The sequence below is a fragment of the Dryobates pubescens genome, chromosome 1, assembly GCF_014839835.1.
Source record: "Dryobates pubescens isolate bDryPub1 chromosome 1, bDryPub1.pri, whole genome shotgun sequence".
In the NCBI taxonomy this organism is placed as follows: domain Eukaryota; kingdom Metazoa; phylum Chordata; class Aves; order Piciformes; family Picidae; genus Dryobates; species Dryobates pubescens.
The window spans coordinates 48470913-48494653 of NC_071612.1; the positions used below are offsets into that span (position 1 = coordinate 48470913).

General features: G+C 38.8%; 1 protein-coding gene across 3 annotated transcripts in view; it reads left to right on the forward strand.

Moving 5' to 3' along the window:
• The first annotated feature begins 763 nt into the window (after positions 1 to 763).
• LOC104298760 (uncharacterized) overlaps positions 764 to 23741 on the forward strand; it is a 57267-nt gene continuing 34289 nt past the window's right edge. For all 3 annotated transcript variants that reach the window (XM_054165445.1, XM_054165453.1, XM_054165458.1), the window contains exons 1-11: positions 764 to 950; positions 1261 to 1361; positions 1631 to 1700; positions 2533 to 2663; positions 4220 to 4308; positions 6488 to 6587; positions 7888 to 7931; positions 9540 to 9617; positions 18720 to 18916; positions 21021 to 21085; positions 22168 to 22274. In XM_054165445.1, coding sequence (XP_054021420.1) covers positions 785 to 950; positions 1261 to 1361; positions 1631 to 1700; positions 2533 to 2663; positions 4220 to 4308; positions 6488 to 6587; positions 7888 to 7931; positions 9540 to 9617; positions 18720 to 18916; positions 21021 to 21085; positions 22168 to 22274 — 1148 coding nt within the window. In that variant the 5' untranslated portion in view covers positions 764 to 784. The remainder of the gene's footprint in view (positions 951 to 1260; positions 1362 to 1630; positions 1701 to 2532; positions 2664 to 4219; positions 4309 to 6487; positions 6588 to 7887; positions 7932 to 9539; positions 9618 to 18719; positions 18917 to 21020; positions 21086 to 22167; positions 22275 to 23741) is intronic.

Genomic DNA, 23741 nt, shown 5'->3' on the forward strand with positions numbered 1-23741 from the left:
ATATTGCTCCTCCATATGTAACTGGGAATTTTGTGACATTCACCTCATGTCCATTTGCTTAGAAATTCAGTCTGGGACCTGAGAAAACCTTCCTGTCGAAACTGAGCCGTGTTGCCACAGAAATCACACTTTTCATTTAGGGAAGGAGGAAAAAGTTCAATGAACGTTTCATAATCAGACTATTTGACATACTTTTGACGTTACCACAACCCTCAAAGAAGGCTGCACTTTTAACCCCACCACTCCACGCAAGGCGTCCATTAGTGCCTTTGTCACAAGGACAAAAGTGACTTGCCAACCTTGCAGCACCCCAAAGATGCGGCAACCCCAAACCTGCCTGGCATTGATCCATGTTCGGCACGGGCTAGAATAAAACTAGACGTGCCGTTTAGGCACGCCCTGCAGCGCAGCCACCACTGCCATTCAGCTGCCGGGCGCTACGCATTGCACCAAGTAAGCCAGCCGGGACGAGCGGGAACCCTTGGCGCCCCTGTCGTTTTCCCCATCGAACTCGGGGCTTGTAAACTCTCTCGAGTCCCCTCTCCCAAACGCTCGCACAAGCCCCCAGCGCTTTCCCGGCGACCTGGCGCGCTGCTGCCGCGGGCTGGACCGGAGCGGTCGCGGGCTTCGGCCAGGGGCGGCGCGTCGGGGCCGGGGCGGCGCGTCGGGGCCGGGGCGGCGCGTCGGGGCCGGGGCGGCGCGTCGGGGCCGGGGCGGCGCGTCGGGGCCGGGGCGGCGCGTCGGGGCCGGGGCGGCGCGTCGGGGCGCGCCCGCCGCCGCTACGATGAGCTGTGCCGCGCTGCTGGGATGCCGGGGGCCGCGGCTCCTGGGGGCCGCGGCTCGCCCGCCCCGCTGGAGCAGGCGGCATAGTGCCGGTTGCGATCCTCCCGCAGGCGCCGCGGTGCGCATCGGCTGCGCGTCGGGTTTCTGGGGGGACACGGCTGCCGCAGGTAGGGGCGGCGCGGGGCCAGCGGCGGCGGAGGCTGCCCGCAGGCGCGGCAGGGTGACCCGTCCGGGCGATGGTCGCCGGGGTACCGAGGCCTGGCGAGGCTAGCTGATCAAGCTGCCGGGCGGTGGCTGTCTATTGCCGTAAGCAGCCCCATTGCATAAGCGGCCGGGCCCAGGCTGCTGCCGCTCACCCGGACGGGGCGGGCCGTCTGCGGAGTGTAAAGGCCGGACAGCGCGGCTTGCCTCGGCGCACCGCTGCGGCCGGGCCGCGGTACCGTTGTGCTAAGGGTGGGTCCTTTCCTGCTCCGACAGTGCCGCAGTTGCTGTACGGAGGGAAACTGGATTTCCTCGTCTTCGATTATCTCTCCGAGATCACCATGTCATTGCTGACGGCTGCCAAAGCCCGGTCTCCCGTAAGTACCCCTCCGTACTTCCCCGACTCGCATCCGACCCGCATCACGCTGGGAGCCAGTTTAAGACATGCCAGGTTATGGGGGCACGTTTGCTGTATACTTATTATTTGAATGTGTTTATTTAGTTTCGTATGTTTAGTTTCATCTAGCAAAAGCGTTCACGTGCTCTTCTACATCATTGCATTTGTTCTTCCCTGATTTGTTAACCAAGAACAGGGATTAGGCTGATTTAACAGTGACATGTTATTGCAGCTTTTAATTTTTTTCAGGCTTTAGGTTACACTCCAGATTTCGTCTCCGCTGCCATGGCTCCCTATATAAAAGACATTCACAGGAAAGGTATGCCACTCTTCTCATGAGTTTGTTAAAATTAAGTTCATTTGCTTACAATGAGTTTTGTATGACTTTCATCACTATAAACAGATGGTTTTTACCCCAATATATTGCTGCCCTCTAGGAATAATGTTTAAACATCAGCAGAAATTCCATTGTGAAGTTCAAGTCTAATGGTGACATTTAAATTGGGTTAATTTGAAATGTTTGCTGTCATCAGAATATATATGTGTATTTCTTATTGTAGCTTTTGTGAATGGAAGATTGCTTTACAGATCTTTCTTGAAAGACATTTTCAATGCCATCTAAGTGTTTTTCAACATTCCCATATAATTTTAGAATATCAAGTTATTTTCTGATTGCTTTTTGGATTGCTTTTTGAGTTTTGTTTGCATTGGTACAGCTTCATAGCTTTCTGAGGTTGAGAGGACAAAGGGAATTCTTCTAAGTACTCAATACCTTGCTAACAGGGTCTGGAATTTATAGAGGTAGAGGCATATTTCTGCTAAAATGCAATTCTTTGGGGAGCATGGATGCCTGAATGACTGATGTCAAATATTGGTTCTGAAGGAGTCGTTTTGATTCTGTCTCATCATCTGTGTCTTTTTGGACACCTTCTGTTTCCATGCGTAAAGGAAAGATGAGTAGTATCTATAACAATTATTTTTCAGTGAATGGTTTTGCATCGGCTTATTCTGATCCTTTCATGAATTAAATAGTGTTCATATTTCAATGTGATTTTTACTGCTTTACTTGCTTAGGTACTTGACACCTTGCAAAGGTAATACCTTGCACAAGCAATTCAGGCTGCTGAACTTAATTTGTTTATTTTGTTTAGGTGTTCGTGTCATCAGTAATGCTGGTGGAATTAATCCACTTGCTTGTGCAGCTGCCCTTCAGGAGGTGGCAAAGAAAGCAGATGTTGACTTGAAAATAGCTGTTGTTACTGGAGATGACCTAATGAATGAGGTATTTTGCTTTGTCTTAAGTCTTGATAGCATTATGGAAATTAGTTTGTATAGTGTGACAGTTTAGGCTGTGCCTTTAAAAAAAAATTCAGAGCAAATCTACTCGTGACATATAGCAAAGTGGCATTTACTAGCCTTTGGGAACTTATTTTGTATATCTTCATGCAGTAGCCTTCTACTCTTAAAAGGCATCTAAAAATTGTTGCTTCATTTTCTGTCTCTCTTTTTTTTCTTAATTAATAAACCAAATTCTTAGCATATCTCTTGGCATGTAACTGGGGTGAATTTTACCAGACTCTCGATCTGCTGTGTACTGTTTTGAAGGAAATACAATCTAGGGTTGGCTTGCTCTTAAGGAGAGGCTAGGATGTGCTGTTACTTACTGCTTCTGTCTAAATTAAATAATCCTGACTGTTTCGTCTCTTAAATTTAAATGTGATGTAGTTACATGTGTTCAAATATTCATCCCTTCTAGCAGTTTACAGTCATTTCTTCTTATTTTGCTCACAGGTAGCTGGTTTCCTGTTGTTAAGAATGTTTATGGCTATGATATGGAAATAGATTTGCACTATAATTAGATCCCTGCTTGTATCTTGGAAAATTATTTATTTGTGTATGCTTTGTTACTCCTTGCATGCTATTGAATGTAGAAGATGGTCAAGTAAGAGTGTTCTATTTTTTTTTTTTTTTTTCATTTGCAAATTATGTGCAGCACATGGACTTCCTTTCAAGAAATTTCTGCCCTACTGAAATTTGTTTTAGCATCAGTGGTCTGGAATTTCACTATTGGTACAGCAGTAAAATGGTCGATGTTTAAGCTTGGCATGGGCATTTCTGGTCTGAAATGAATTATTTTTTCGTACTATTGTCAGTACCTAACTTAAAGGAACAAAATGAGACAACTTGAACTGTTGATACCAAACATTACAAATGACACTAGGAAATGTTATTTGTGTTTTGGAACATTTTAGTCCCTAACAGTGATTTGAAGTGGAAGGTTTTTCACCATGCTATGGATCTCCCCTGTAACTATCAGTAGACATTGAATCTCTGCAGTCATTTGCCCCTGCATCCACTGGTTTCCCAAGCTGTCTAATACACAGTTAAAAGCACCTACACCCTTACCTATCTCTCTGGAAATACGATGCATTCTAAGTATCATCTGGAGCTAGAATTAGGCTTGTTTTCTGGCCACACCACCACTGCAGTTGTGGCAGACACATTTCTTTTTGCAGGGGTTGTTTTATTCAGTCTTACAGCAATTAAAGACAGTTTAAAAGCCCCTGGAATGTACCAGTGCATTGTAGTTGATCATCTCTGAACAAGCTGTCATTCTTTAAAGACTGACTCCATTTTTCATGTCTGTTCACAAAGTACAGTTTAAAGTCTAGAGATTTTAGCCTTTCAATTGATTTGTATTGTTGCTAATTTTAGTGATTTGCTTATACTTTATTTAGAGTTGTGATGAAGTGGATCTGTTGTCTGAAACGAATAAAAACCTTACAGTAGATAATACAAAATACTCAAAGATTTGACATTTTCTTTGTTTTCTAACAGAAAGAGAACCTAAGAGGAGCTGGTATTACTGATTCAGAGAGTGGCAAACAATTTCCAGAGAGCATCCATAGCATAAATGTATATCTTGGGTGAGTTATTTTAACAAATTTTTCTAATGGAAAAATAATTATAACACATTTTCTACATGAAATTGGTTTGTTTTGCAAGTAGAACCACCTGGTATGTGAGGTTCATCTTTATATTATTCAGACAACCAGAAAAAAAATAAAAATTGATTGTAACTCTTAATTTAGAACCTTGCCAGTTGTGACTGCTTGCCTCCTTCATGATGCTAAAGGCTTCCCATATGTCTCTAAATGCTGGTGTTCTAGGTAGTGGATCATGAAAAGTTGTCATTTTCCATTGTCACCAACAACTTGAGTAGAATTGATGTCAGTCACATGTATCAGGGGAGGGCCTGAGAAATGGGACAGTGGACAGGTGTTCCCAGAATCCAGTATATCTTCCAGATGGTGATCCTGGTTTTCCTTTTCCATCCTCCATAGCATATATGCAATCCCTCCTGCATTTCTGTTTGGTGTATTTCTAAAGTCTGTGCACACAGCACCTTCCCACCCCCACCTTTTACATTAATCTTTGTGGAAAAAATGCAGTGCTCTCCTTTCCAAAGTTGCATCACTGGCAGATACAGAGTATGGCTGTACCTAACTCAGCTTGTATTTTTATCTGTAAAATAAGAACCTTTTATAGTCTTTTTAAATATAGCACTTTTGGTTTGTTAAACTTTGGCTTGCAACATTTGCGGATCATGAGTAGCTGTAAATGAAAATGAAGAGATCGTGTTTTGAGATTTGTAATTGTGAGAAAGTTTTCATTCCAGTTTTGGTGATTTGTGACTTATTAACACATTTAAAAAGCAACACAAATCAGAGAGGACAAAAGCAGACTTCTCTGAGGTTCAGACATTAAAAAAAGCTATTGCTTCTGTCACTGCTTCATAAATAGATGCTAGCACAGTAGAATCTTGCTCCTCGTTTTCTGATAAAGGCAGTATTTCTTTATGGGCCCCTTAATATCAGTTGCATTGAAATGTAAAACTATTACTAGCTTCCTAAGTTAGCCATTTCATAAGTTAAAATTTTCATTGACAGCATTAGCAGTGGATGCTTATTCATAATGCAAATGATAACTTTATAAAATAAGCCAATATCAGATTGTAATGGTTAAAATTGGTGTAAGTTCTGTAGATCACTTTTAGTTCCCTAAATATGATGGTGTTTACAGTTTGAGTCTTGATTCAAGTGTGTAAACTCCACCTGAAAAATCTGCACTGGGGTATCAGACCTGATGTGTTTCTTCTGTCCATTCTGATATGGACTACTGGGAGCTCTGTGGATTGAGGTTATGTGGACTTTTGATAAGAACCAAACAGCTGTATTCACTGCTTTTTGAAGGTAGCTCCAGAGTATTCCTATCAGTATCCTGTATCTATACATGCAAACTTCTATTTGTGCTTCTTACACTATGTAAATTGTGTGAGAGGTGTACATTATTTCTCTATGCTGCATATTTGATTGTTGTTCTAGACAGTGTCTTGGTTGATGTAGCATTAGGAAAAAACCACCCCCAAACTTACATTTTATGTTTACATCACTGATAGAATCTGCGTCTTTTAACTTTTGTCTTTAGAAAACCAGGGCTAAGTCTATAGAAACCATAGGAAAGCAATTCCCTTGGTTTGTTCTTCCAAGGCACATGGCTTACATGGTTTATGTTTCCAGGATGCCCGTTTCGTGAAGAATAGAAGGCTTCTGCAAATAGCATGCGTTTAGAATCCAGGCACTGCAGATGCTGTTCAGAGTTGATTACTAAAGTGTATAAACCTAAGCAGTTCATTTGGGTGAATATTTTCAAGACTGACTAATTTTACCTGTTTCTCTGAGCATCAAGACAAGTGTTTAATCTGTCATATAGGTACTTGAGTTTGACAGGTGATCAGATCTGATGATTGCTTTTTAAAATATTCCTGTTGTATATACAAAATGACAGACTGGTTGCTAAAGATGTTTTTGTTATTTCCTGTGTGATTGATTCTCCTGCATGGCAGGCAACTGGTCTTTTTAAACAATGCTTTAAAAAGTAAAAGTACTTATGGTTGTGTTTAGAAACTTGGTGCCATGGTTTAGTTGATTAGATGGTGTTGGGTGATAGGTTGGACTTGATTGATCTCAAAGGTCTTTTCCAACCTGGTCTATTCTATTCTATTCAATTCAATTCTATTCTATTCTATTCTACTCTATTCTACAGTGCAAGACCTATAAGCAGGGCTCTTGATCTTGGAGCTGATATTGTTGTGACGGGTAGATGCGTTGACAGTGGGATCGTATTAGGACCGCTCATTCATTCTGTAAGTATAAGTTAATTTCTGAATGATAATGAACATATGTGAATGCATATTCAGCAATCATTGCTGCTGAATGGAGACAAAATGAACAATTTTTGCTCCTTAGGAAAATGCAGATGAATAATAAATTTAAAATAATGAGCATCTTGATTTTTATTTATTTTCTTTGTACCTTCTTGCATGTGTGAAAAGTCGCCAGCTTTCATTTCTCATGCATTTATAGCAGGGATGTTTATGAACTTGTGTGTCATGAAGCTGAAAAGCGTTTTGGTAAAGTTAAGGAAGCCTCACCATGTTTCACCAGTGTTTCAGTATTGATTTTCCCGCCCACTCACCCCCTTTAAAATGCAGAGTGCAAGGTTAGTGAGAAACACGTCTGTTTTTCTTTACCGCAAGGTGGCGATAGCGGCGCTCACTTGGCTTTTGCTGGGAGGGGCACATGAGGTGGTCTGAAACACTGGTCTTTTTCAGTGGATAAGCACTTCTAAGTCGTTAAGATTCAGTGCAACATTTCTCAAATTCCTCACATTTCAGCGAATTATACAAACAGGATATGTAGTGATTGAAGTAGCGAATGAATGTTTTTTGGGGGGGCATATATGTTTAAACAATATGAGGGGATGTGTTAGTGTCTGGGTACAAACATGTTTTCTCAAACTTCACATGCTTAGGACTTCATGTGTGACCACCGTTGCCTAATCTAGAATTAAACTTCCACACATGTAATTGATGTGTTATTTTATTCCTAGCTATTTGCATTTTCAAAAGTAGTTCTCAGTGTGTACTATTTACACCAGAGGGGCCTTATCAGATTTACTGTAAGATTTTAGGTATAATCCTAAAGTAAGTAAGGAGTGTATAGCTTGCAATGTATTGAACTTTGGAAAAATTAGTTAAACAGAAAACATACTTCCAGTTTTTAAGGATGAATGGTAGTATTCCAGGAACTGATCATTTTCAAAAGATGAAAATCATAGTGGTTTGTTTTCCAGACACAAAACAGGTGCTAGACTTCTAAGACCTGGGGTTCACAAATTTCAAATAATATGAACATTGTACTTCCATTTTTTTTGAAGAGGACCTGATTGAGAATTTTCTGTTTGTCTGGGTGTATCAGGAACAGGAAAATTGAAATACATACAGCAATTCAAATCCATGTACAGCACTTGCCAATTGTTATTCTTCAGATTCCTGCAGTTAAAATGTATTTGATGTGTTGTTACTCAGAACAAGGAACATATGTGCAGTTTTCTGTACTGTATAAAACTTTTATATGTGTAACATATTTCTGTTTTTCTTCTAGTTTGGCTGGAATAGGGATGAATTTGACTTGCTAGCTGCGGGAAGGTAAACGATATAAGAGGAAATGGGTAAATCTATATTGCACATCATGTAATGTCAGCATAACAGAACTTTTTAAGCACTTAGTGATTTTGCATATTGTTACTGAATTTGTTTATTTGAATGTTTTTGCTAGGTTTTATGTTCATTTTTTAATGATCACCTAATACAACTTTCTCATTTGCAACTGAAATTGTAGAAACTTCATTCTGGACCAATTTTAACAAAATGAGGAAAGGAGTAAATTATTTTACTTAACAAATTATTGTCCTGTCCTTTTTGTGGTAGGAGATGTAATCTTGCAGTACAGAATAGTGATTATCAGCTTTTTATGTTTAGCCATCACTGTTGATAGTTGAAATGGTTGCAGGGCTTATCCTCAAAGATGTGCAGAAGGAGGTCCAGTCAGAGATCAGCATCATTGTATGGTTTTGCAGAAGTGCACTCAGAGTCCTCAATTTGCAAACCGTAGTTGTAAATCCTAAAGGTAGGAATCTGAACCAGTTAGTATAGGGTAAAATTCTGTCACCCTAAAGTAGTCTTCTGCATCATCTGACCGTATTGAAGTCCATAAAAATGAGTGACTGCTTAGGTGACATGAGTATACCTATGTTTGAATCTCCTGTGGTTTGAGAATAAATGTGGAGAGAAACTCCAGCTCTGCTGAATTTGGGATGATATATGGATTATTGTAATGAAGGATTTGAAAATCCTAAGTCCTAATCATAATTGAAAATAAGATGTTCTAGCTTTTGGTTTAAAAATAAGCTTTACATATTTAGTTACATAGGGTGGAGACTGCTAAGATCATGGAATCACAGAATTAACCAGGCTGGAAAAGACCTCTGACATCATCCAATCAACTAAACGATGGCACTAACTGCTGCATCCATTCATCTTAAACATTACCAGGGACGATGACTCCACCACCTCCAATGGCAAATCACTCTCTGAAGAATTTTTCCCTAACATCCAGCCTAAACTTCCCCTGGTGCAGCTTGAGTCTGTGTCCTCTCAGTCTGTCACTAGTTTTTGGGAGAAGAGACCAAGCCCCATCTGGCTACAGCCTCCTTTGAGGCAGTTGTAGAGAGCAATAAGGTCTCCCTTGAACCTCCCTTTCTCCAGGCTAAACATCCCCAGCTCCCTCAGCCATTCCTCACAGGACTTGTGCTCTAGACCCCTCACCAGCTTTGTTGCCCTTCTCTAGGTACATTTGAGTATCTCACCATCTTGCTTAAACTGAGGGGCCCAGAACTGGACAGAATACTCAAGGTGTGGCCTAGACAGCGTCTGACTTTAGATTAAGACTTTTGGAAATGACTGACAAAACTTGGGTTTTGATGTCAGATATCCTTATGTTGTTGTTTGTTTGTTTGCTTTTCAGGAAATTGATTCTTCATATAAAAGTTAATCCTTTCAACTCTTTTTACATTCATGTTTCAGCATCCCTTGTTATGTTTAATGTGTAATTTATAAATGTATTTGTTGCCTGTGAAGCTAAAAAAAATAGACATGTTCTGATATTTAGCTTTATTGTGCTGTTATATTCTAAAGCTGTATTTGTGAAGCTTGATCTTTGTGGAATACTTAGTTACTTGAATGCCACTTTCCCAGCCTTGCAGGTCATCTCATTGAATGTGGTGCTCAGTGTACAGGTGGAATATTCACTGACTGGCATACAGTACCAGACTGGTAGGTAACAGTGATACCAGTTGTGAAGACTACTTCTACTTTATTCTTTTGAAGGAGTCAGTATGAGCCTCTTAATATTTTTCTGTTTTAATGTTATGTTTCTGAAAGGTCTGTTCTCCCTTTTGCTGTTTTCCTTTCTGGTTGACTGGAGACTTTCTTTGTGAACTTAAGCTGATAAAAAAATAGTCCCTTGCTTTTTATTTTCTTTTAGATTTCTGTTCCTTTTTTTTCTTTTAGATTTTGATTTCCACTTTATATCATCTTTTTTTAAAAAAGTTTGTTACATGGTTTCATGTGTGATTGTATTAAAAAAGGCACTATGGATATTTTGGATGCTGCTTCTTCTGTTAGATCAGATTTGCCTACTGTTCAGTCACAAATTTTACATAATCTGCTGTTGGTTGGGATGAGTGTATGTCGCAGTCCTCTCGTGATGTATGACTGCATGTCCACAAATATGTTGAGCTGTCAGTCCTTTCAAAAAATACATGTGCTTTTCTTGAGTTCAAGCTTGCTGAATTAGACTTTCACATAGAAATGTCCTTCTGCCAGCTGAGAATAGAATAGAATTAACCAGGTTGGAAAAGACCTTAGAGATCATAGAAATACCACAAGGAAGGACTAAGGTAGCCTGCTGTTGACCAGCTTCTTTTTTTAAAGAGTAGTTTAAAAGAGGTCAGGGAATGTGTTTTGCATAGGCTGCAGTTTATTCCTGTTTTCCTTGGGATGAGAGGGAGGAATCTTGTCCTGTGCTGTTCTGAGAATGACAATGCTTCCTTTACCTGATGGATGAAAGGGCTGAAGAGCAGTGGGAGTGATGCAAGAGCAAAGCTTGAAATTTTCATTGCGTGTGTTCCTGCCCCCAAGTTGACCCTGAGAAGGAGGCCACCAGGAGCAGCCCATAGTCCAGGTGGATGAACCAGCAGGACACTGTGTCCTGCCGCTTGAGGAGCAGCTCTTCTGAGTTAGTTCCCTAGGGCTGCCAAGCTTTTTCCTCCTCTTTGTGGTGACTATTTCTAATTCAGAGTGAGGTCCTGAAAGATATATTTTGCTTTTCTGAGTGCCTGAACATTACTCATTTACAAGTGAAGGCACAGAAGGCCTTGAAGGAATCAGGGTCAGACTGAATACTAGTTTCCTTATTAAAATGTGTTGCAGTTCTTTATTTTTAAGTATTTTTCTGTGAGAAATGGCAGTCTGGTTTAAAAAAGTAAAAGGACGTTTGAGTCTATTAAGCTGTGAAATACTGGAGTGGGAGTAGACACTTCTGCAGACAAATATACATTTTATATGCATAGCTAATACTTGTGTATGTATTTATTAAAATCATCTAACTGTGTCATAGTCTTGTGGCTTAGAGCTGACTGGTGCTGACTTGAATCCCTGCTAAAGAATATGTTTAGCACCCAACGTCTTGTCTCCATTGATCTGCATGCATACTTCTGAATAATACATGATTGTATCCATGCTAACATAACAGTAATTTATTTTCCTTTAGGTTAAGTTTATAAAAGAATTAATCATGGTGCCTTTAACAACTAGTGATTTTATTTGGAAATTCAAAAAGTCTTAGGCATTTAGTTAATGAAATGCTTGAAGTAAAAGCCTGTTAGATGTTGGTCTGTATGATAAACTCCCAAACTAGTCCAACACAAAATAATTTTTGAGCTTTAATAATATGTTTTGTGAGGCAGAGTAGAGGACTTACTGAAAAAGTGGGCTTGTGGTCCAGCCAGATCTGTTTAAGCTACGGGGGAGGGAGAAAGGGAAGGAGAATTGTTAGAGAGCTTCATTGCCTCTTTTTTTCTTTCTCCTTTTCTTTTTACTTCTTTCCCCTGATAAATATTTTTTTTTTTACTGTATTTAGGCCCAATTGCATGAAAGCATGAAAGTGAAATATTATGAAAGCCTTTGGGCTGTAGAAAAATCCATTTCCCATTTGATAGAATACATAGAATACATAGAATACATAGAATAAACCAGGTTGGAAGAGACCTTCAAGATCATCGCGTCCAACCCATCAACCAATCCAACACCGCCCAAACAACTAACCCACGGCACCAAGCACCCCATCAAGTCTTCTCCTAAAAACCTCCAGTGATGGCGACTCCACCACCTCCCCAGGCAGCCCATTCCAATGGGCAATCACTCTTTCTGTATAGAACTTTTTTCTAACATCCAGCCTGAACCTCCCCTGGCGCAGCCTGAGACTGTGTCCTCTTGTTCTGGTACTGCTTGCCTGGGCTTAGTAATAACCTGTTGACTCCTTGAATTAAAAAAACCTGATGGCATGGGTTTTTTTGTTACTTAGATAATCTGTTTTCAATGCATGCAGATAATGCATTGCATAGTAGTGCACAGTAATAATATGATAATTCATAGTCTCAGTGATGACAAAACCGTGCAGTACCTGCTACCACCAACGTTAGTTATATTGCCAGTAGGTCAGCAGAGCTCTGGCAGAGTTGTCAGAAGTTACTTGTCTTCAGTCTATTCATGTGTTCTCCCTCGTTTAGGAAAAGTTATGTTTTTATCAGTCTCTTGAAAACAAGCATATGTAATTGATACTTCAATAGATCATAGTGTCTTCAATACATAATGTTAAATCCAAACCAGACCAATGAAGTTGGTTAATGTGGGGGAAGGAAGTCAAGTCAGATCTCTGTGTTTGCCATTAAAATGCCTTTCACATACAAATTTCTCACTGCCATGGGTGTGTTCATGCAGCCAATACCACTTGTCATTTAGTTCTCCAAATGTTTAGTGAACCTTTTACAGCTTTTATGCTGTGCTCTGGTGCTTAAACACTAGAGGGCAATCTCTCTTTTCCTCACATCCTATTGCAGAAGGTAGCTTCGGTTACTATTAGACTTGTGTCATTTGTTAACGGGGTTTTGGTGGGGTTTTTTCCCTCACCAAGAACTGTAGTCCATGTTGCTCATCTGTTTTTGGCTGCTGAAAAAGATGTAAGTGTACCTCTAAGGACTGATGGGTATGAGTTTTTTAACTTGTAAACACAAAAAGGAAGAGCTTACCACATTTAGGCTTATAAACCATATCTGTGTACAGTTTATGCATAAGCAAAAATAATTAGCTATATAAACAGAAGCACCTTAAACCATGTAACGTCAGGCAATTCAGAGTTAGAACTTATGTTCCCTGTATGTATTATTATGTCTCTATAAGTATTAAGGCACTGGATTGGACCCATTTCATTCTTCTCACATTTTTCCCAAGTTTTCTTGAAATGTTTGATGTTGACCACTTCAGGGAGCTCACTTCGAGTGCAAAAGGGAGCTTTATGTATCAGGAATATTCCTGTTGGTATATTGTGGCAATCGAATGCTTAACTGTGAAAACATAAGCTTTTTTTTCTTTATTGTCACAGTTAAGTAAGTTTTTAACATAAAACAAAGTTGCATATTCCAACTTGTGAAGTTTTCACTACTTTTGTTGATATAAGCTAGACGTGGTTGGTTTCTGTCTGCTGACGTGAGGCAGGTTAGGATTCTGGGATTTCCTTGTGCTGGGTGTATCTCTGTGACGTATTTGGTTTAAACAAAGGAATATTAAAGTTGTAAAATTTCATCCGGCTTTCCTGAAAATGGGCAGACAGGTAGATACTGTTTACTTTTCCAGTGGGAGGAAGGCTGCTTGACTCACCCATTGTGTGGATTCTTTGTTTAGCAGAGAAAATGCAAGAAATCATTAGATCACAATTCATAGGGGACTAATAAGTATTCTTAAATGACTGATTTTAAGTAGATGTTGTCCAAAAAGACACTTGCTCCTTTTCTGTTATTTGTATAGTAATAAGTATCAGCAGATGGCAGAAGAAGTGATAATACCTTACTGCTCCCTATTTAATGTTTAGCTTACAGCACTCAATAGGGAGTCATGTAATGTGTAAAAACGAAGTGTGAAGACAGAACAATATTGATAATGCACATCTCTGTATTTTATTTTTCATTTAACCCCAGACATTGGTGTCTCTTAAGACTATTTAGTGCCAAAACATTGTTTTGTTTTGTTTTGAAATGCAGGAGAGAATAAGCTAATGCTGATCAGTAGAGTAATCATATTGAGGAGATGATAAACACTGACATTTTGCCCTAAGCCAGGAGTGTACAATGGTTGAGACCGCATAATCCTCTGGCCTGGGATGACCGAAAGGGTAAGTCAATAGTTGTAGTCTCTTTAAGGGCTGGATCCAGATTGCTTAATTTGGGGCTTGAACAGAATCCAGCATGCGAGTCCCAGTTAGCAATGTGGAATCCTTTTCTCTCTGTAGCACCATTTATTCCAGGCAGCTGAAAACAAATCAGCCTGATTTGCCTGCAGTTGGTCTAGGCGTTAAGAGTTTACATTCAAAGCATGTTCTGAAATGCCTTAGACAGAGAAGATCAGTGATGCAATCAATAGATTTTTCCTAAATCAGAACTGCAGCATGTTGATACTTACAAGTGAAGAGATGCATATATCTTACTCACATGTTTGTGCTGATCTTGCTTGGCATCCATTAGCAGTTTTGGGTTGGTGGTAGAGACAGTGCTAGAAGTGGTAGCAGTTTCTACTTTTTGTGGTTGAAGTACTTGCCCAGGGATTTGAGAAACATGGCTTAGAGCTCTTTTCAGTGTGATAGGCCTTGAGTCACACATCCTTGGAAACTGCATTAGCTGTAAAGCTTAAAAATTCATACCACAGCCTATGTGGACCCTGGTTCAGTTCCATGCCACATGTGTTGCTGCAGCGGTTTTTGTTCTTTTTCTTTCATCATCTTCCCCTGCAAGTGAGTATACTATACTGATGGTCCCATCTTTCATTGCCAGTAATCTCCTCTACCACTAGTGGCCAAAATGAGATACTTGAGAGGTTTGGCACCTTGTGAGGGAAGAAATGCCCATTTTATCTCAGTGTCTTTCTCCATGAGCCCAACAGAATCTAGTGCTGATCGTGGATTTTGCTTTTTTGTGTGATGCAAATGGTATAAGATAGCCTTCCCTCCTGTTCTGCTGCCCAGAGATTCAGTAGTGCATTTTTCCAGAATAGGCAGAGATGACATCGCTGATTAAGCAGTTCATGTTATCACCTGCGACATGCCTGTAAATTGTAACATTTCTGAGAGCCAGAACTGAGGAAAGTCCAGAGTTTTACAGGGGAAAAATTAACCCAAGAGTAAGTTGTTGGCAGATGGGGGACTAACAGAAGACTCACTTTCAGAGGCCTGATTCTTGTTAGAGTAGGAGAGCAGCTGTAGGTGCTGGTTGAGAAGGTAGCTTCATCAGGAAGTCTAGTTTTGGAGCCTAGTTACCTCTGTGCAACAGTCCGTGAGGACCACCTTCAACTGTTAACTCCCCCCCCAGCCCTAACTTGAAGGGTGCTTCTGAAGTTTAATCTTGGCCTTTTAGTGCTGCAGTTTTCTAATGTACATAGTTTGCTTAATGGTTAAATACCAAACACGCAACCCAAACCAGATGTCTTGGATAAAAGAGTGGTAGTTCTCACTTCCTTGCACAAAGTGATACATATTACTTTTGTATTTTAACTCTGTTTTAAAAGAACTGCTTAAAACATTTTAGAAGTACTTCTTTTGTATTTTTCTCTACTATTCTATTAATTTCACAATTACATCATTTATTTAGAATTAATTTTAGTAGTTTTTAGAATGGTTTACATTGTTTGATACTGCCCCACCCTACTAGGGGTTTTATCACTAAACTGATGCAATTCTTTTATTATTAAAAGGAGCAGCTTGAGCACAGTGCCACTTTGTGTGCCATGATTGTAAATGATGCTGAAATTCAGGCACAGAGTTTTGTGGTTTAACTCCCTTACTACACTGTATAAAACTGCATCTTGGTTATGGGTTATGCAAGTTAGAGATGATGTTGTATGGTATGTAGTCATTCAGCCAAACTTACTGGTGAAGAGGGAATAGATTTATTCCTTTGGTGGAAGCACTGATAAGGTGCTTGATGTGATTGCAGTGCCTATGATATGTGCTTGAACACCCCTATCAAGGTAGCTGTTGCTGCTTGGGAGTTCTAACACCGGGCTTCAGTAGCTGTCCCTTAACCGAGTGATGCTGACTTAGCCCTGTTTGTTTCCAAGCTGAAAATTAAATTTAAATATTGATTCTAGCAATATACAGAACACATTTTTCTCTCAAGCATGCAAATCTTACTCTAGTTTTTTACTGGCATCTGCTACGAGGTAGTATAGGACGTGTGTATTTTCCCAGTCATCCAGTTACAATACAGGTGGAATCCAGGGGCTTGCTGCATGATTCATTCCATCTCTGTAATTGTTAAAAAAGAGAGGGAAGCTTTCAGAGCTGATGTGACCTGGGACAAAACACATTTTCTGCAACTGAGTGTTCAGGAAAGTTCATCGAGTGGTGGTGTATGTTGCGGAGGAGACATCCCTCACACTTCCCGAGGGCAAAAGTCCTCCTTGACACCTTTTCTAATAGTGTAACATTGAAAGAGGTGATGGAAGAGTAAGTCACTTAATGTTCTTTTCATTGGCCTTCTGGGTTGTGGATTTTGGAATGGTTTAAAGATAAAAATTGTTATCTTGCTAGGACATGCTAGTATCTTGTGTCAGCATGTCTTTCCTAGAAAGAGTTTTGTGTTTCCCCTTTGTTTTCCGGTTTGGGGAGGGGTTTTGGGAAGAGGCACAGGGCAAGCTTGTTTTGTCTGTTGTTTGGGGGTGGTTTTGTGTGTTAGAATGTCCTTCTTCACAAAACTTTCTTAGAAGCTTTGAGTTAACATTTCACTTCAAGAGGTAAGAACTGAGTGTCTTTTTTGTATAGCAAGTGTGTCTCAACCTTAGAGGCTGTTTAGAAGTTGTTCATGAAAGTACATTTTTACTTACATGGTCTCCTTCCAGCTACCCTGGCAGCATAAGATGTTCCACCATAAAGATCCTCTGACTTTGGCCTTAAGATAACAGTAAAATCAGAGTCTGTCCTTTCCTATGCATACTAAAAGATCTGAATAATAGAATGCTTTATATTGATACTGTTTATCTGCTGTTTTCCATGATTGGTCTGCTCTTAATGATTGAAGTGTTTGCCAGGTTTTGACCATTTTAGGAGGTGGAATTTCTTTCTGCCTCCCTGTAATGTTGTTTTTTTGTTTTTAAATGGTTTGGATCTTTTGATGGTAGAGCATGGACAAACTGAGGTTTAATCAGTGTATGTAGACTCAGTGGTTCAGAATAGAAAGTTGCGTGTCTGCAGTTTACTACTTCTGCTTTCAAAACAAAGTTCACTGGGGAGTAGGTGCAGGAATGTGTCATAAAAATTGCATGTACTGATGAATTAGATAAAAGTGGGCTGAGGCAAGAGTGCCAGTTGTCACCTCATTGGGATGGACTGTACTGGGTAATCTATCTTGATGGAATTAATTTCTCTTTTGAGTAAGCGATTCAAATAAGCTGTGTTGAGCCTGCTAGTGAGGTAGAGTCAAAGCACACAAGCATGGCTCCTTAATTATAGCCTTGTTCAGTCACTGATCCTGAGCAAATTCTGAGGCTTTCTGTATGTGTCTCCTTACTAGTAAAATGGGGATAATTACATATGTTAGTCTGTTACCCTACATTAATGTTCAAGAATGGAGAGGTTTTATGGGTGTTGATTTTTCTTCTGTGTCACTCTTGAAAGTTGCATATTTCTTGCCACCATATTTTGTCCCTCTACTTCTCCTTGAAACAAGCAAAAAACCCCTAGAATAACTTGTGTAAAAAAAAAATCTTGATTTCATGCAAATGTTTGTATTCACCATGGTGAGGTATTTTTGTATCACTTTAGTTGTTCAAAGAGCAATCTAATGAAGTAGTATCTTTACTGATTGAATGTGGGCTTTTCTAGGTGTCCTACAGCTACTGTACTTTCCAAGTTTTGTGCACCATCAGTATTAAAGCTGCTGATCTCTGGCAACAGAGCTTGTCTCTTAATCCTTGTTTCAAATAATGGGCTTATGTTTGAAGCTTCCCAGTGATAAGGAATCTGTTCAAACTCCCATGAACTTTTACAAATGTCACTTCAGAGTTCACTGGTTTCTTTGCTTACTTCCTTCAAAATGTTGCGGATTTAAGTTATACAAACCATGTTAATCTAACCTTTACTGATAACCAGTTTAGTTGTGTGTTCAGCACATTGTTACCACTAGTACCCAAAAACAATGTCAAGGATGGACTGATTTTAAGTGTGTGCGAAGGACTTGAAGGTCACTGACTTCAGAGTGGTGATGTTCACCACCTTTCATTATTAAGACATGTTTAGAACAGTTTTGCTTTTGCAAGGGGCTGTATGTCTTTAACCCTTTTTGTGTCTGAGTCTAATTTCCATCTTGCTGTGGAAGAGGAGAGTGAACCAGTTAGCCTTTTTAGAATACTAAAGCTCTATTTTAATTTTCAGGTATTTTAAAGATTCTAAAGTATTTTTTTTAAAGGTAGTGTCTTTTTTGTTTGGTAGTTGGTTTTTGTTTTCTTTCCTTTTTCTCATGTTCTCAGCAAATAAAAGCCTTTTAGCTGAGAAAGCAGGTATCGTGATCTCACTCACATAACCTTGAAATTCTACAGTGCTGCTGTAATGACCAGCATGTGCCTCTTATTATGAGCTTTTTCATCACTTTCTCTATATTATTATTGTGATAATGTGAGGAGGAGGAATGTTTTAGTTTACAAATATGTATATAATTTTCTGGTGTACTGGTTTTCTTTTTGCTATGCCTCATCATTTTCTGTTTAATTTGTCTTTTACTATTGTTCTGGGCTGAATATCTTAACTTTTGTATGTCTTTCTGTTTTCTCATTATAACTTTTCAGTGTATAATTTATTAGTAACATGAAATTGTCTTTAATGAGTGTGATTATTCCTGTTTCCTATTTTGACACACAATAAAATGCATCCTCTTGTTGTTTTGTTTGACCAGTTTGTTCAGTGCTTTTTCATGTGTATGTTCCAGATATGTTATAACTCTTGGACAGTTTTATTTCATTAATCATTACCATAAAATTTTGGTATGTTTTTACTTCTTGTTCTTTTCACTTCCCCTTTATTTATAGTTTTTTTTCCCAATTTTTTTCTTGTTCTAGGCACAACATAGGCTTTCCCATTGTAGAATGTTCCTCTGAAGGAGTCATTACTCTTTCCAAACCACCAGACACAGGGGGGCTAATCTCTTTTGGCACTGTAGCAGAACAGTTGGTGTATGAATTGGGCAATCCTCAGCGCTATCTCTTACCAGATGTCACATGTGACTTTTCCAATGTTTCCATCACTGAAATTCCAGGTTAGTCCTCTTACATCTTAAGAAGCTGAGTTATCAAGCCAACAGAGTTACTTTAATGTCCGTCTTTTCTCTGCATATTTAATGTTCAATTTGTTCCATAAAGTGTGATACTGTGTTAAACTGATGTTTTCCAGGGCTTTCAGTAATTTGAATAGTACTTTTACCATGCTAGCTGACTAATGTAAATCTTTGATCACTGCTCCTTTTGCTTTAATTTTTAATGCATGCCTTGTACCTACCATGTCTTTCAATTACGTATTCTGCATGAGCAACACTGAAACAGCTCCAAAGCACTACTTGGTAATGATGTTTTTCTTAGACAGTTAGGTGAGTCATCACAAGTGGTAGAAGCATACCTAGTTACAGGATTTTCACCAGAGGATCTGTTTCAAAAGTCCATTTGCTATCCTTGAAACTCTCAACAGCCAGTAGACTAGAGATGAATATAATGTATGGTCTGGATTTAGCTTTAACAGCAAAACAAACAAAACAACCCCAGGCATAACAGATTTGAAGATGTGTAGGCTGGATAAGACAGCTTGAAAAAAACATTTAGCTACAGTAATTTGAAGTTTGTTTTTTTCCCTGCATCTGTATTATTTATCATTTTCCATTCTAATGAAACTTATTTGTGACAGTATGCTAAGTGTCTCTATAAAACCAAACACAGTTGAAATCTCAAGTTAAAAACTTGCTGTAATAAACCCCAAAATGCTGTAGCATCCCAAATTGTTTGGCCTGAGTAATGAAAGTACTGTATAACTATAACTTGCAAAGTTGTACACTGAACTTTTTGCTCATGCAACATAACCAAATGGCAGTCTGATAAGGCCAGCTTGCTGTTCTTCGCTGCTCGTCTTTTTTTTTCTTTTAAAGAAACCCTAACCTTCCTATGAACTTTTAGCTTGCAAATGACCCAAAATGACATGTTTGAACTTAAAATGAACTTTCACATGAACTTTCAGTTAGCCTTCTTAGAAATATAACAGATGGAAAATGGGCAGATTTCTTAAATATTTTTAGTTTGAAGTGCTTTGACATGCACACCAGTTAAAACAGGCAAGATATCTTATTTTTTGCTGTTTACATTGTTGATTTTATTTCTAAATTACTTGCAATGTTTGTGAACAGAGAGGTGCTTCTCTTTTCTTTTTGTCAATGGATGCTGTGCATTTTGTTTCATAGAGTTTTTTATTGTTGCTCCTTTACCTGGAACACAAAACTCTCCACTGTCACTGTATGGATATTGTTCTGTATTGAAAGAATTAATTTGAACTTATTTCTATTTTGCTGATATTTGAATGATGTGTAAAATTTCTGCTAGTCACAGTCACTTTTTCAGTTACATTGTGATTTGATCCCTTCAGAGTATTTGTGTAAAGCTTTGAACTGCTTCCTAAATATTTGGAAGCATAGGTTAGGTACAGGTGAGTTACAGTATGAATCTCTGACATCAGGTGCTGATTTTACACTGCTAATTTTCAAGTTGTTGCAGGTATTGATTTTCTCCATTTCAAGCTTGAACCTGATGCCATGACAACAATATTCTCCACTTTTTGTGGGCATTATTATTCCTAATACTGAACATAGTAGTTGCCCTGAAATGTGCATTCAGTGTGTTCTGTTTCTCTTATTGAGAAAAAGGCTAAAGTTAAGTCATCCTTTCACTTCCTAAGCTCTCAGCAAATGAGCTCTTACTGGTTTGTCATCTTTCTTGTTTTGTTTCTTTACCAAGTGAAGGACTGCAGTCGTCTCCAGCCAGCTATAGCAAATTGTATGATCTGTGTGTGTGCGTGTGTGCAATAACTGGTTGTTAAGTGGAAAATGGGTCTGAAGTCCTAAGGCTACTTTCTGTGTTAAGTATTTTTAAAGTACATGAATAAACATTTCAAGTGCTCATTTAAAAGGCTCGTTGAAGCAATAAATTTAGTCACTAATTTACTGTTTGTGTTTCTAAGGCAGGGAGAGCTGTGTCAGTACAGCTTTCAATGATTTACTTTTCAATTATGTGCATTTGATTAATATGTATCAAAGAAGAATGACTTTGAAATTCTATTGAGGAAGCTTGATTTTTGTTTATATTTTCTTTTTTTAACCACTATAGGTATTGATGGTGGGGCAGTGAAAGTGCATGGAGCAAAAGGATTGCCTCCTTCAAAGTTTTATAAGGTACTATCTGTTTCTGTGGAGTTTAAAGTGTTTTTGAATTTTTGAATATTTTTTTTTATTTTGGAGAAACTTTGTACCAAAAACTACTACTTCTCTTCCCTGCACTGAGACTGAAAGAAAGAGGGGAGAAAAGGAAAAAAAACAAACCTTCTTTGATAGACAAAAACATTTTAATTTGTGTAACAGGCTTATCCACAAATCTCCAGGCAAGACTGGCATGGTTATTTTAGAAGAGTAATAGTAACTTTTAAAACATCTTAGCCCACCAACGCCTTTATACTTGTTGGTTTTTATACTGATCTGATAATTTTTGTTCTGTTTCATGGTGAAATTTATGTGCCAAATAGTTTGATTTGAGAGAAAAAAACAGAAAACGAAATCACCTGTGAAATAGCTTCTCAAAAGAAGTAGCTGAAACACTTGGTTTTTTGCAGCAGTTAAAAGTAAGCTGGATAAGGTGTTTGAAAGTTTACTGTAGAAAAAACATTTCTGGTGGTAGAGAGTTATGCTGAATGTCTGATTTCTGGATTTGTTGTCCTCTTAGGGTAACAAATATTAAAAATGCTCATCACTCTTAGGTAAATCTACTAAAGCTTTTCTACCATTTGTGGCCATGCATTATGGTCATTAGTTTCGCTGCATTAGGGCTCTGTTCAGCAGCTATAGCACTAGAAGTCTAATAAAGTGCATGTTAGTCAAGTGTTTGCAGAGTACAGCATGTTCTTTTCTGTGTGTATGTGATATTTTCCAATAGTTAATACCTCTGGGAAACATGTTTGATGTATTTCACTGGGATGGATTACTCAGCTTTTCAGCTTCAGTGTGTCCTATGTATCAAAGTACGTAAATACAGGAGAATTTAAGGATGACAAGAGGAGCTGATTGATTCAGTTTCAGTTTTGCAGATTTCAATCTTCCTCTAATAGAATTTTGAATTTTAAATAACGAACTAATTTTAGTGATGATGATGATGATGGCGATTTCTTGCTTTTGCGTTTCTGCTTAACGTATGGATAATGGTTGTCAGCATTCAGAGCATGTCGGTACTAAATCCCATGTATTTCGTAATCTCTTATTTTTAGGTAAATGCCACTTATCTTGATGGTTTCAGAGCTACTGCTGTCTGTCCAGTGGGAGGTCCAAAGGCAGTAGAAAAAGGGAAACGCACCGCCGAAAGTATTCTGCAAAGGTTAGTATTTGAGTCATGGAAGGAGCTTTGGGTTTTTTCTCTTCAGGGATGATGCAAATAGAAGAGTAACATATGATGGCAGCCATATCAACTTTGTAACAACCACAGATGATGATAACCTTTTGGTTGGGCGAAACGTTTCAAGACTTAAGTATCCTGTAAAGGAAATCTGCACTTCAGCTACATTTGACAGAGGGAGAAAGGTCTCAAATATTGAGAATACATGGTTGGATAGTGGGGATCAGCTCAATGTATTAGGTGCCAAAAAGAAACCCATGCAAAACTAATTTTCACTGATTTTCACAGGCCTTCTTATCACAAATTTTAGTATTCTAATATGTAGGTAGTTTACCAAGTTTATGTGTTAAACAAAGGTATCTTAAAACCTTGTAAAATGTGACTAACAGTTTTGTTTGCTAGAAAAAATTTAGAATTGTAAGAGAGACTGGTAAGCTTCTAGTGGTATTGCCATGCCAGTATATTTCCATACTTCCATTATATTGCCATACCAATACAATTCCATATCTTTATGGATATCTCTGAGCATTTACTCCATTGATGAGATCTATCTCTTTTTGCCATGTTTTATATATGACTCTCCCTCACCCTATTATAGACTCATGCAACAAGTACCTTAGGATGGACACCTGTCAGAAGTGCAGGGTTTACTGTGGACTTAGAGTGACTTAATGCTCATGTCCCCATGTACAATACTGTGATAAAGGAGGAACTGTGTGACTTCCCTCTAGAAATAGCAGGTGATGTGGGATGTGTAATGGAATCTTTTCTTCAGAGTTTTTCAAATATTAGAAGTGTTATGTGTTCAGGGGCCACTGAGAAAATCAGTGAAATAAAAGAAACGTTCAAGAGCTGTTGAATACAAAGACTCAGGGACTCAGAAGACTCCAAAAAGCAATCATTCTGGAAGCTAGGTGATTATTTTTGACGGGTGTGTGTGCTTGTGTGTGTGTGTGTTAGAATGGTGTGTTTTCTTTCATGTTTTCTCTTACACATTATTTCAGACCAGACTGTATCGGTCTGCTGCTGCCTCTGTGGCCACTAGAACATTAGTTCAGCCTGCTTACTGTGCTGTCCCAAGTGATAATCAAAAGATGGCTGATATGAGACAGCCAGAGTCTGGTTCAGTGGCTGTATAAATGGTCTCTAGGCCTTAAAGTGTAAGTGGAGAAGCTATGGCTGGTTCTGTGATTAAGAACCACAATATAAAGTTTTGCCTATAAATATATTTTCCATCTCAAAAAGTCTTAAACAGCTTTTATGTGTGGAATCATTTATTAAGCATATTTGAAAGATTTGTATACAGCAACCCAGATAAAGAATACAGCTATTTTGATCACTGTCAGAGAATGCTCTACCAGCATTCTACCTATATCTGCTGCATCTAATACATTGAACTGCATCTCTTCAGGAAGCTCTGATTTCAGTCTTTCTACCAATTTTATTTTT